The sequence below is a fragment of the Bos javanicus genome, chromosome 4 (assembly GCF_032452875.1).
Source record: "Bos javanicus breed banteng chromosome 4, ARS-OSU_banteng_1.0, whole genome shotgun sequence".
Classification (NCBI taxonomy): domain Eukaryota; kingdom Metazoa; phylum Chordata; class Mammalia; order Artiodactyla; family Bovidae; genus Bos; species Bos javanicus.
This window is the reverse complement of record NC_083871.1, coordinates 82,629,261-82,644,295: the sequence shown is the minus strand read 5'-3', so window position 1 is coordinate 82,644,295 and position 15,035 is coordinate 82,629,261. Positions and strand designations below refer to the sequence as shown.

At 39.9% G+C, this 15,035-nt stretch overlaps 1 protein-coding gene across 2 annotated transcripts in view; it reads right to left on the bottom strand.

The window, feature by feature from the left end:
• VPS41 (VPS41 subunit of HOPS complex) overlaps positions 1–15,035 on the bottom strand; it is a 225,180-nt gene that overhangs the window by 167,896 nt on the left and 42,249 nt on the right. For both annotated transcript variants that reach the window (XM_061414519.1, XM_061414520.1), the window contains exon 4: positions 6,045–6,122. In XM_061414519.1, the coding sequence (XP_061270503.1) occupies positions 6,045–6,122 (78 nt within the window). The remainder of the gene's footprint in view (positions 1–6,044; positions 6,123–15,035) is intronic.

Here is a 15,035-nt window from a genome sequence, read left to right as displayed (position 1 = left end):
TTGGAACCAGTCTGTTGTTCCATGTCCAGTTCTAACTGTTGCTTCCTGACTTGCATATAGGTTTCTCAAGAGGCAGGTCAGGTGGTCTGATATTCCCATCTCTTTCAGAATTTTCCACAGTTTATTGTGATTCACACAGTCAAAGGCTTTGGCATAGTCACTAAAGCAGAAATAAATGTTTTTCTGGAACTCTCTTGCTTTTTCAATTAGGGGGGTGTTAAGTTACTGCAGTGTGAGCTAGTTTTCACAGAAATCTAGGTTTTTAATTTCATGTGATCAAAAGAAAGTACCAATATTAGCAGTAAGGAGCAGAATAATGCCATTTGCAGCAACATACATAGACCTATAGATTATCATACTAATTGATGTAAACCAGAGAAAGACAAATAATACACCACTTGTATGTAGGAATCTAAAAAAAAAGACACAAATGAACTTACTTAAGAAAGAGAAATAGACTCACAGACACAGACAAGAAACACAGGCATCAAAGGGGCAAGGAGTGATAAATTAGGAGTTTGGGATTTAAATATACACACTACTATATATACGTGTGTATATACATATAATAGATAACCAAAAAAGACCTACTCTATAGCTATATAGCTCTGGAAATTATTCTCAATATCTTGTAACATCCTATGATGGGAAAGAATGTAAAAAAGAAATATATATACATATATATGTGAGTGTGTGTGTAACTGAGTTGCTTTGCTGTACGCCTGAAAAACAACATTGTAAATCAACTCTTATTAAAAAAAATTTTAAACAACAACAAAAAACAGGAATAGAAATACCAATAGACTCTGCTACATGGAGTTCAAAGAGAACCCTGAGCCCATTTCTTCAAGAGATAAACTTTATAAATTTCCCAGTAAGGCTGTTCAATTTTACTTTGCTTTCCGATCCCTTTCTTTTTGTAACCATCCACTTTAAAGGTCCTTAACTAATGTTTCCTACCATGGCGCCATGAGAGGCAAACCTCTGCATTTTCTATTTTTAACAAAAAAAGAGCCTTCACCTAAAGAGCAGAGATTTGCTTGGTCAGTAGAGTTCTTTGCTCTCCATCTGGCACACTTAGAAGAATAAAGATTTAAAATGCGTGAAATAAGGCTTCAAAAATAATTTGCTCATTGCTTCAAAGTAAGTATTCCTACTTAATAATTTGCTCGCTGTTTCATAGTATTCCTAATTGAACTGTGGTGTTGGAGAAGACTCTCGAGAGTCCCTTGGACTGCAAGGAGATCAAACCAGTCAATCATAAAGGAAATCAACCCTGAATATTCATTAGAAGGACTGATACTGAAACTGAAGCTCCAATACTGTGACCAGCTGACACAAAGGGTCGACTCATTAGAAAAGACTCTGATGCTGCGAAAGACTGAAGGCAGGAGAAAAGGACAAGATGGTTGGATGGCATCACTGACTCGATGGATATGAGTTTGAGCAAACTCTGGTAGATAGTGAAGGACAGGAAAGCGTGGCGTGCTGCAGTCCATGGGGTCGCAAACAATTGGATATGACCAAGAGACTGAACAACAACAACAAATTAATACAGTTAAGAAGGCTATTAAAGAGAAAGTAACTACTATGATTAATGACATCATATGGGTATGGACACCATGTGGGAACTTAAAAGGAATTTGAGATTCTCTAAGGATTTTGAAGTCATATGTCATACACTGTATAAGCAATTAAGACAACTTTTACTCAGGAGAATATGATCTGATCCATATTCAAGCAGGCAATTTTGTAAGCAACTTGAGCCCTTTACCTGAGAAGCTAGGCCTATTTTAATTTTTAATCTGTGAGTTAAGTAAAAGTGAACTTTATCAATTCAATCTGAATTAATATAAAGTTATACCTAGGGATAAAATCTTTTAAAAACACACATGTGACTAAAGCATTTTAATGAGTATCCTTTCAGATGTATTGAAATCTCAACATCAACATGCAAAATAAACCATCACCCTGGTGGTTTTCACTTTTGATCAACAAAGAGTCACAGATGGGTGGGTAGCACAGGCTCCTCTCGATCAACCTTTTCATGTAATGATAGAAGAATATACAGTGTAAGAAAAATCTCAGTGGTGTGATTCATTTATATAAAGATCTCTGAACAAGCTACCAACTTGGAAAATGTGCTGGTATTTAGAAACAAGCAGAGGAAAAGCTTGCTTCAACAGGCAAAGGATAATTTGAGCACCGCTCAAGGTCAGAGAGACACACACGTGTGGAGTACCTCCGGTGCGTGTGCATGTTACTGAGGTATATAACTCACACAGAATAAAGTGCACAAATCTCAGATATGTGGTTCAGTGATTTTTACACATGTACACACCTGGGAAACCACCAAGATAGAGACAACTATTAATACTTCAGAAGATTCTACCTGTGCTCTCTCCCAGGTCAAATCATAATCTGACTTCTATCACCATAGTGTGATTTTTGCCTTCTCTTGATCATCATAAATGGAATCATGCAACATGTACACATTTGTGTCTGGCTTCTTTGGTTGAACAGTAAGACAGTAAAATTCATTCATGTTTCTGCGTGTTGCAATAGTTTCTTCTTTTTAATCACTGAGAATATACCATCATTGGTTTATCCATTCTACTATGGACAAACATTTGGGTTGTTTCTAGTTTGGAGTTATTACAAATTAACCTATTAACATTCTTCTACACATATATATCTGGGGGGACATAGGCACTGGATTCAGTTTTCTTGAATGTGTACTTAGGAGTGGAACTGCTAAGTCATTAGTAAGCCATTTGCTTGGCTTTTGTAGAGTTAACCTACTAATCAGTATTTCTCCTGAAATATTAATGGGAAAGCAAATCACTTTCAACATGCAGAATGATTTGTTTAGTTATTTCTTCTTTTATATCATATACATTTAAAGTAAAGTTATACAGCACCTAATGCAATGACTCTATTCCAATACAAATAGCAGAATCATTTGGGAAATCTTTTAAAAATAAAGATTCTTTTATGTCCCCATCCTCTCCCAAACAAAACCCTATCAATAGATGAGAATTGTGAATACTGCTTCATTACTTCAATCAAAAACTATAAATACAATGAATGGGTTAAAGAGACAGTTCTTGAGAAAATAAAAAAAGTGTTATGCAAGTGTAAGGTATTATTTTATCTAATTTTAATTTGTTTAAATTACTTTCACCTAGAAGTAATTCACTAATTTAATACTTGCTTCACTCTTGTTGCATTTCAAATGAAGAAAACATTCTTGATTGAATATGGCAATCATTGCAAATAAAATCTACAAATTAAAGCCATAATGGTGTTTTTAGAATTGAATGCTTTTTCAACAGCACTGATACAGAGCCCCACCCACCCCAAGCAACCACATCATCAGAAATGGGAAAATAAAATAACAAAGCAGAAAACTCATCTGAGATGAGAAGGTGAAGATTAAGGCTCCTTTCAAAATATGACATTCTGAAATTTGTCACCTCAAAGTCATATACCTAATACGGTAATGGTTCATGCAGACTCAGGGGCTCATGAAAAACTTCTCTACAGCAAGAACACCAAACCATCTTCCTCTCCTACCAAAAAATAAGTGCAAGCTATAAAGAACTTAAATTTCAAAGATGTCATATGGGCAGGACTGAATACAGAGAACCAGGAATTACCTGGAAAAGGATGTAGAATATACCTGACATAAAACTAACACCAGAGAAGATAAAGCTGAAGGCTTATAGGGAGCAGACAAGAAGCCTACACGAAGGAAGGAAGGAAGGAAACATGAATAAACTCCTACAGCGTCTCTCCTGGTTTCTCTTTTGGCCATGAAACCAGCGGTGTCTGTCTTGTGAACCTTAGGAGTCAAGTCGTTTCTATACAATATTAAAAAGACTTACTTAGAAGCAGAGTGTTAACAGAATCATTAAACTGGAGCTGGAAATTTAAGACAGCACCCAAGCAAGCTTTTTCTTCAAAGTGAAGAGAGCTCTGCCCAGCACCAGCTCATGTTTTAATGGATGAGAAACCTGTATGTGGGTCAAGAAGCAACAGTTAGAACCCTGTATGGAACAACTGATTGGTTTAGGATTGAAAAAGGAGTACCACAGGGCTATCTGCTGTCACCCAGTTTGTTTAACCTATATGCTAAGCATATCATGAGAAATGCCAGGCTGGATGAGTTACAAGCTGGGATCAAAATATGCGGGAGAAACATCAACAACCTCAGATATGTAGATGGTACCACTCTAATGGCAGAAAGTGAAGAGAAACTAAAGAGCCTCTGGATGAAGGTGAAGGAGGAGAATTAAAGAGCTGGCTTAAGACTAAATGTTAAAAAAAAAACCTAAGATCATGGCATATGGCCCCATTACTGCATGGCAAATAGAAGGGGAAATCATGGAAGTAGAGACAGAGTTCCTCTTCTTGGGCTTTAAAATCACTGCAGATGGTGACTGTAGCCATGAAATCAGAAGACGTTTGATTCTTGGCAGGAAAGCTAGGACAAACCTAGACAGTGTGTTGAAAAGCAGAGACAGTACTCTGCTGACAAAGGTCTGTATAGTAAAGGCTATGGTGTTCCCAGTGGTCACATATGATTTTGAGAGCTGGACCATGAAGAAGGCAAAGCACTAAAGAATTGATGCCTTCGAACTGTGGTGCTGGAGAAGACTCCTGAGAGTCCCTTGGACAGCATGGACATCAATCTGAAAGTGCATATTTCTCTCCCTAACTGCTGTCCCTTCAGTTATGTCCGACTCTGTGCAACCCCATAGACAGCAGCCCACCAGGCTCCCCTGTCCCTGGGATTCTCCAGGCAAGAACTCTGGAGTGGGTTGCCATTTCCTTCTCCAATGCATGAAATTGAATAGTGAAAGTGAAGTTGCTCATGTCCGACTCTCAGCGACCCCATGGACTGCAGTCTTCCAGGCTCCTCCATCCATGGGATTTTCCAGGCAAGAGTACTGGAGTGGGGTGCCATTGCCTTCTCCAATTTCTCTCCCTGGACTATTCCAAAAATTCCAAGGATTCCTTCATTATTTGTGGTTCTCTTAAAGCAAAACAAAGCACCCTGAAACCTTTCATATACAGTGTGTCAGCTTTAGAAACTGTGGTCTCCTTCGTAAACTATACCAGTTCCTCATGATGAATCTTTCAACAAGTGCTGAGTCTTTCTCCACAAAAGAAATATCTGCTCCCTAAAATCATCACCTTTTTAATCCCAAAGGTTCACATTCTCACAGCCTTGGATACTTGATACTTTCAAGGCCCATCTTAAACACCAAAATGAAGCTTCAAATTCAACACTGCTTTCATCCTCGGTGATTCCAAATCACAGTTAAATAAAAAGCCTGGCTCTTCTCTTTCAATCAATATAATTCCCTAAGAGTTCAACCCTCAAAACATTCACATAAAATATTAGCTTTATATATTTAGAAGAGATAAACTGAATCATCAAGGTGATCAATCAATTTTCAATTACATTTGGCATCTGGAGAAGATGATGGTGCATGTTCTTACAACTGACATTAGTCATCAAATGAGGGGCTTCACACCGCAAGGATTCCACAACGCCCCCACCCCACCCCACCCCTGGCTATGTAAATCAGCACCGTGTATCACCAATAAAAGTAATATTTTTTATTTTAATAGCAATCCACCTAGATATCCCACATTGTTACAATTTAAAATGAACACACATAGGGGTATTTTAAATGCTCCATTTAAAGCCAAATAGATGGCTACAATTACCTAAAGATCTGCAATTAAACAGATTCATAAAAAATACATTTTTAAAAGGATTTATATAGAGGATACCAATGAAAATACACAATGTGTGTATGTATATACCTATAAATAGACCTCTCTCTTTTTTAGTTCACCTTTAAAATTTTTAGCATGGGCTATAAAGTTTAGAGTAGAACTCTTAGCACTCAGATTTAACTGATAATGACCCTTTCTTTATGCTCTTAAAACAAATGGCTAAAACAAATATTCCAAAGCACAAATTTTAGCATGAAATTCAGTTCACACATTATTTTATACTGGATACTTACTACATCAAACTTCTGAGTGATGTTCCCCTGGACATCAAGTAAATAAACCTTGCCATAATGTGTGCCCAGTGCCAAGAACTGTAAGAAGAACAGAGGGGTAGAGGGGTCATTTTCTTAATGGACCATCCATACAATTAGCAATTAAACCATCTGCAAAGTCAAGACACTTAATGCGTAAGTGATCTGCAATGCCGTGGAAGATACACATTCCTTCGAGAAGGCTTGTTTCCAGCTTCAGGGAAATCGCAGAACAGGGCCTACTTTATTGTGATCGTGCAAGCTAGCTGTCAGAATGACTCATGAGGACCCACGTCCGCTGGCAACTGACTGCATGGTGCGCATGCAGTCTGTACACAGTGCCTGATGGACTGAGGCAGCAAATTAAAAGGTATTTGTGAAAGCACGCTCAACCTATGGTTAACTCAGCGTCTGAAGAGAATGATTAAGAAACTCCCCTTCATTTACGGCAAATGTGTAAATCTGTGCTATCATTTAAGTTCAACAAACACACACACAGACATGCACACACAACAAAGTATTCTTGTGTAGAAAGGAAAATCCATGCCCTATTGAGAGACGCAAAAACTCTGATGCATTTATACTATCATCATTAGAACACCTCACTCAAAGTAAGATATTGTCAATGTTCATTTTCGAATGCAAAAAAGAAAAAAAATCCTTTTCTGTCACACAAATAACTGCTGAGATACATATTCATAGTATGACACAAAACACTAGAGCATAACTCCCAGGGCTACTTAATTCTTTGAACTAACCCTAAAGAAACGAGAAGAAACTTTAGGAACTACCTGAAATAAGACATGAGGCTTCTCTTGCCTTTTATTTCTCTAAGAGGTCCTCAAAGAGTTCCAAATTCTCTGTATTTCATTGCATGTGAACCTGCCTCATCGCAACCTAGAACAAAATGCTCAGATTTACAGGCACTACTGAGCGTTTTCAGTCAAGCAGCACCATCTTGAAAAAATAACCTTACGGAAAGTCAAGATTTAAAAGGATTTCTTGAAATGGAATTGCTGAAAAAGAAATTTCAGATCAGGTGCTTAAAATATGAAGCCACATTAAAGAGTCACAAAAAGGAAAAGAAGGGGTTCATTAGAAATTCAGCCCCTGCAATGCCTTTCACTCCTGCAAGGTTGCCTTTTTTCAGAAAGAAAAAAAAAAAAGTCCCCTGGGTAAAAAATCAATACTGGTTAATAAAACATCAGGTGTGCAGACATAACTAGGTGTGACGATTCCGCTGCACAGGCCTGCCTGAATGCACCAGGTGCCAGGCCGATTACTCATCCAGGGCAGACAGCGGGCCTGGTGAAAACAGGATGCCGGGGCCCTGCAAAGAGAAGGGGAAAGAGGGAACTCTGTGGGGAGAGCAGCCTGAATATTTAAACCAAACAGGGCTGTTTCCTCCCAAGCAAAAGAACATTGTAATCAGAAATAGAGGGCTCAGAGGAGTGTGATTTTTTCTCTGTAGCGACACTCCAGCAATATCTGAAGAGAAAAACACCACATAATACTAGCTACGAACAAACAATACTTCATTCTGGGGCATCTGTGGTCCAAGAATGGGTTTTAAAGCACACTACACCCAAGTGCTCGATGGTATTGACTATCTTCATAAATACTGTATTTATTGATAGTTTGCTAAAAACTAAGGGGCTTGGATCCTTAAACTATTTTAATACTGGGTCACTCTCTGATACCTCTTTGAAGGCTATTCTTGAACTTCCAATTATATTTTATCAAAATTTTAAAGGTTCCATGCAGAGTACTTTATCCAAATAGGAATTCTTTCCCCCGTCTTTTTTCTCAAAATCACTAATTTCTTTCGTTTAATGTTTAAGATAGGAAATATAAAAGAATTATTTTAATGTTACAGTTTCAACCTAAAACTATAATTACTTTAGCAGATCTCTGGGGAAAAAATGGACCGGTTTTTATGACAAGCTACTTTTTGCTTAGAAAAACATCTCATCCTTTGGATTAGACAAACTACTGTTGCTTTCTTTTAGAAAGAAATAACTATGGGCTCTTAAAACAATCAAATTTGATATGGTAATTGTATAGTTCTCTAAAAATTTAAACATTAAAAGCTATTAATGAGTCATACTTTCATTTGCTAGTGATTTTGACTATTTGAAATACAGGTTAAAAAAATGCATAAATGGCCACAAATCACAAACAATATAAATCTTTTAAATATGATCCTCCTTCCAGACATGAAAAGCTTTGCACTTTTGTAACTACTGAAAAATTTTTTTTCCTTTTAACCTAAGAGAACTTAAAATCCAGCATGGACAAAGAATAAACTTAATTAGCTCCTTTCAGATTTAAACACAGAAACCTGACTCAGAAACTATCATTTGGGCATCCGATCCTTCTGAAGCATCCACTAACATAACTGCTTTCACTTTGAATAATTAGGCTTTTTGTTAAGTAAACAAATAGAAGAAATAAGCAGTCTTTCGGACACTACAAAACAAACAAGAAGCAGCACGTTTCAAGTGTGGTCAGCTGTATAATAATATTTATGTTTCGCCTAGTGTTTCTCGGTATTCAGAGTACTAGAGCAGGGAGTCCCTACAATTACACATGAGGAAATAAGTTCTGAGAGTCGATGTGACTTCCCCAGAGACAGTCAATGAACAGCAGAGCTAGAATAGGAATTACCCTCAACTGGATCAGAAACCTGGTAAGTAGAGACATGGGCCTCAGATCAAGAGTGCATGTACTCAGGACTTCCCTAGCGGTCCAGTAGTTAAGACTGAACCTTTCAATGCTGGAGGTGTGGGTTTGACACCTGGTCAGGGAGTTAAGATCGCACATGCCTTGGGGTCAAAAAACCGAAACATAAAACAGAAGCAGTACTGTAACAAATTCCATAAACACTTTAAAGAATGGTCCATATTAAAAAAAAAAATAGGGTGCATATTCTCAAACTTAGTCTGATTACAGTTCCCACTGTCAGGCTCCTTGGCAAGTTGGATTAAGTACGGTGTCAATGAAACATGATCTCTGGAGAGGAACTTTGTTTTCCTTTTCATCCATTTTGTGGTTTATTCAGCACACATACACAAAACACCTACAATATGCTTAGACAATAAGCAAGTATGACTTAAAATGATGAAGGTTCAATAACAGACATAAAAAATTGATTAATTAAAATTAAAGAGCATCCTTAAAATGCAAGTACAACTGACTCTTGAACAATATGGTTTGAACAGGGAGGATCCACTTATACACAGATTTTTTTCAACAGTAGATAGTTGGTCTTTAGACAGTGGTAGACGGGAGCAGGTGGGGCACCAACCCTTCCTGCAGTTGAGAATCCGCATATAACTTACAGTCGGTCCTGGATATCCACGGTTCCTTCAGATCAAGGGTTCCACAACCTCAGACTCAACCAACCAGGGACTGTGTAGTACTTCAGTATTTACTATTTGGAAAAAAATATCTGTGTATAAGTGGACCTGAACCAGTCTAAACCCATGTTGTTCAAGGGTCAACTCTGAAGGAGAAGCTAGACAGCAGACACCAAGGCAGAGAGGGAAGGCCTGTGGTAAAGACCATTTGCGGCAGCAAGGATACAATTTGCACAAAGGCATGTGGTCACAGAAAAAGCAAGACCAAGTCAAAAAATTACAAGTAGTTTTATATGGTAGAAGCATCCAGGGGAGGAGGCAGGTACTGAGACTGACAAGGTTGGTTAATAGAAGGCTTCTGAATAATTATGGAAGGATAAAAGGTAGCAAAGTTGGCGGGGGGGCGGTAGGCGGGGATGTCCAAATCATGAAGACATGAGGAAGCCAATACAGAACTCCAGGATGGAGGAATAGACAATCACATCTGAATTCCTGGAAGATTATTTCAGTAGAAAATGTTATAAATGGATTAGGATGAAATCAAATCTGAAGGAAAACAGATTGATTCACGGCACTTTCATTAGTTCAGAGGAGAAATGACGAATGCCTGAACTAAAAGCTCCTTGGCTCAGGACGGGCGTGGATTCAAGCAGGTGACTTCGGACTAGAATTCAGGCAGAAGAGATGTTGTACGAAGAGCCTGTGGTTGCTGCCAGAGCATGACACTTGTGGCAGGAAAGTGTTCAGACTTCAGGCCAATTACACAAGGAGGCAAGATCGCAGAGGGCCATCAATACCACATGAAGGAGCTCAGACCTTAGCAGATGAGGAAAACCAGACCTGAGTTGCAGAACTGATATTTTCCACAGAGCATTCTGGCAAGTAGGTGGCAAAAGAGTTAAAAGCAAATAAAATAATAATAATAATGAATAAGAGGTACACGAGTATAGGGAGGAGAAGTGGAAGACCTCAGCAAGGGCAGGGATGGTGAGAAAACCAGCAGGACTTAGGGAATGACTGGGTGGAAACGGAGAGTCAGCTTTGCCTTAGGTGCTGCCACCAAATGGGGCAGAGAAACTAAAAGAACAAACGCAAGGGAAGGAAGAGGAAAAAAAAAAAATGAGTTCACTATGGACATGGTGAGTTACATGCAAAAATAGAACCGAAGGTACAGCTGTGTAAGCGGCCATTAAATAAACAAGCACACTAATCTAGGGAGGGTCAGGGGGGAAGTGGCCACAGATATCATGAAATTAAACCAAGAAAAGTAAATATTTAGAAAACAAGTGACCAATGGACCAAATCTTGGGAGTGGAAACAGTGACAGACTTTATTTTGGGGGGCTCCAAAATCACTGCAGATGGTGACTGCAGCCATGAAATTAAAAGACACTTGTTTCTTAGAAGGAAAGATACAACCAACCTAGACAGCATATTAAAAAGCAAAGACGTTATTTGCCAACAAAGGTCTGTCTAGTCAAAGCTATGGTTTTTCCAGTCCAGCCATGGGAGAGCTGGACTATAAAGAAAGCTGAGTGCTGAAGAATTGATGCTTTTAAACTGTGGTGTTGGAAAAGACCTTTGAGAGTCCCTTGGACTGCAAGGAGATCCAACCAGTCCATCCTAAAGGAGATCAGTCCTGAATGTTCATTGGAAGGACTGATGTTGAAGCTGAAACTCCAATACTTTGGCCACCTGATGCAAAGAACTGACTCATTTGAAAAGACCCTGATGCTGGGAAAGATTGAAGGCAGGAGTAGAAGGGGATGACAGAGGATGAGATGGTTGGATGGCATCACTGACTCAATGGACATGAATTTGAGTAAACTCTGGGAATTGGTGACGGACACGGAAGCCTGGAGTGCTGCAATCCACGGGGTCGAAAAGAGTCGGACATGACTGAGCAACTGAACTGAACTAAGAAACAACAGTTAGAATCCAGACTTGGAATGACGGACTGGTTCCAAATAGGAAAAGGAGTATGTCAAGCCTATATACTGTCACCCTGTTTATTTAACTTATACGCAGAGTACATCATGAGAAATGCTGGGCTGGATGAAGCACAAGATGAAATCAAGACTGCAGGGAGAAATATCAATAAGCTAAGATATGCAGATGATACCACCCTAACAGCAGAAAGTGAAGAGGAACTAAAGGGTCTCTTGATGAAAGTGAAAGAGGAGAGTGAAAAAGCTGTCTTGAAACTCAGCATTCAAAATATGAAGATCATGGCATATTGTCTCATCAGTCCATGGCAAATAGATGGGGAAACAATGGAAACAGTGACAGACTTTATTTTCTTAGGCTCCAAAATCACTGCAGATGGTAACTGTAGCCATTAAATTAAAAGGCGCTGGCTTCCTGGAAGAAAAGCTATGACAAACCTCAACAGTGTATTAAAAAGCAGAGGCATTACTTTGCTGACAAAGGTCCATCTAGTCAAAGCTATGGCTTTTCCAGTAGTCATGTACGGATGTGAGAGTTCGACCATAAAGAAAGCTGAGCACCAAAGAATTGATGCTTTTGAACTGTGGTGTTGGAGAAGAATCTTGTGGGTCCCTTGGACTGAAAGGAGATCCAACCAGTCAATCCTAAAGGCAATCAGTCCTGAATATTCACTGGAAGGACTGATGTTGAAGCTGAAGCTCCAATACTTTGGCCCCCTGACGTGAAGAGCTGACTCATTGGAAAAGACCCTGATGCTGAGCAAGACTGAAGGCAGGAGAAGGGGACGACAGAGGATGAGATGGTTGGATAGTGTCACTGACTCGATGAAGGTGAGTTTGACCAAGCTCTGGGAGCTCTGATGGACAGGGAAGCCTGGTGTGCTGCAGTCCATGAGGTCGCAAAGAATCAGACACGAAAGAGCGACTGAACTCAGCTGAACTGATCCCCAGTTCATCAATCACAGCCTTATCATGGTGAAGGGACTTGAGTAACTTAATGAAGCTATGAACCACACTATGCAGGGCCACAGAAGATGGATGGGTCATAGGGAAGAGTTCTGACAGAGCGTGCTCCACTGGAAGAGGAAATCACAACCCACCCCAGTATTCTTGCTGCAAGAACCCCATGAACAGCATGAAAAAGCAAAAAGATATGACAATGGAAGATGAGCCCCCCAGCCTTTGTGTGGATCACAACAAATTGTGGAAAATTCTTCAAGAGATGGGAATACCAGACCATCACACCTGCCTGAGAAACCTGTATGTGGATCAAGAAGCAACAGTTAGAATGGACATGGAACAATGGACTGGTTCAAACTCGGAAAGGAGTATGTCAAGGTTCTATATTGTCACCCTGCTTATTTAACTCATATGCAAGGTACACCATGCAAAATGCCGGGCTGAAGAATCACAAGCTGCAATCAAGATTGCTGGGAGAAATATCAGTAACCTCAGATATGCATATGATACCACTCTAATGACAGAAAGTGAAGAGGAACTAAGGAGCCTCTTGATGAGGGTGAAAAGACCAGATTGAAAAGCAGGCTTAAAACTCAACATTCAAAAATCTAAGATCACAGCATCCAATCCTATCACTTCATGGCAAACAGAAGGGGAAAAAGTGGAAGCGGTGACGTATTTTACTTTCCTAGGCCCCAAAGTAACTGCAGATGGTGACTGCAGCCATGAAATTAAAAGACACTTGTTCTTTTGAAGGGAAGTTATGACAAACCTAGACAGCATATTAAAAAGCAAAGACATCACTTTGATGAAAAAGGTCTGTATAATCAAAGTTACGGTTTTGCCAGTAGTCATGTATGGATATGAGAGCTGGACCATAAAGAAGGACATGCCTAATCACTAATTCATGTCCAACCCTTGCAAATCAATGGACTGTAGCCCACCAGGCTCCTCTGTCCATGAAATTTTCCAGGCAAGAATACTGGAGTAGGTTGCCATTTCCTTCTCCACAGGATCTTCTCGAGGTGGATTCTTTATTGACTGAGCTACCAGCTCCCAAGAATTGATGCTTTTGAACTGTGGTGCTGAAGAAGACTCTTCAGAGTCTTTTGAACAACAAGGAGATCAAACCAGTCAATACTAAAGGAAATCAACCCTGAATATTCTTCACTGTACAGTGAATACTCTTTACTGAAAGTCCTTCACTGGAAGAACTGGGATGCTGAATCTGAAGCACCAATACTTTGGCCATCTGATGTGAAGAGCACACTCATTGGGAAAAAGATCCTGATGCTGGGAAAGACTGAAGACAAAAGGAAAAGGGGGTGGCAGAGGATGAGATGGTTAGAGAGCATCACTGACTCAATGGACCTGAATTTGAGCAAACTCTGGGAGACAGTAAAGGACAGAGGAGCCTGGCTTGCTACAGTCCATGGGGTCGCAAAAAGTCATACATGACTCAGTGACTGTACAACAAAAGCATGAAATATCAAAAATGGGCTCATTTACAGAATCAGAAAGTAGATCAGTGGTTACATGGGGCTAGAGTTGTCTGTTCCATGATTCAGCATGGATCACTAGGAGAGAAGGGATGAAATGAAGTGAATGACAGATGTGGCCAAAAAGGACCATAAGCGGGAGGGGAAGGATGAGCTGAGCAAACAGCCAGAAACTGAGGCTGATCATGCTGGATAGCTTCCATTCTCTTAAAGAAACAGAAATGACATCATCGTCTGAGTGAAGGGATGGTGGCCGAAAAGGCGGATTGGGGATGAAGGAGCTGAAGATGGACAAATAAATACCAGCCCTTTAAGTGGCATGTACACCTCGCACGCAAGGTGTACCAGCACATGGCAGGTGACCTTGTTCTTAAAGCACTGACTTTAAGCTGAGAGCTTAGCTGGGGCGGTGGGGCTGAGGCGGGTGGTGGGGGTGCGTCCTTGAGAGCAGGGCCATTAGAGAATTGAATCTGCTGGTAAACTTAAGTTAGAATGGCTGACCACTTGACAGAGACAGAAAAGAAGAAGAATGGATTAGAGATCAGGGCTCCATCAAGTCACAAAACAGGGTTAGTGGGAAGATGAACACAAAAGCTTGAAGGATAAAAAGATTAAGAATGCTGCCCAAAATATCTTCAAGTTCCAGGGACAGACATAAAGCCTCCAGAATGTGGCCTTAAGGGTAGAGAAATGAAAAGGGCTGAAGGAAAGGGTTCTGGAAAAACGAGACAGAAAACACAGGTCCTGTTGGCATGCTGAAAGCAGGAATCTATTTACAAGAGAATGAAATCTGTAATAAAGGGGAACTGGGTAGAGGCAAGGAGATAGATGAGGCAATACTGCTAGAAAGAAGGGGATAAACCAGGAGGTGGATCAGAGCCCGGTGCCCGCCTTCAGTGGAGGTACCAAGGCTCACTCGTACAGCTCATGGGGAAAAGGGAGCAATGATGAGAATGCCTTGCTTCTAATATTCCAATTATGTCCTGGATTGTTCTGGTCTATAATGGGATAAGGGTCCTGTATAGTACTTAGTCTGGACTTAAAAAGTTGGTGGGGGGCTTTTCTATAATGAAGACTGAGATGTGGAATATATTTATTCATTCATATAATACATAAAAAATCATCTGGGGCCTTTCTATTGATTCCTAAGGCCTCCAATGTAATCTCTTCTACTCTTACAAAAGCAATGAGCTCCAGAATATTTCTCATC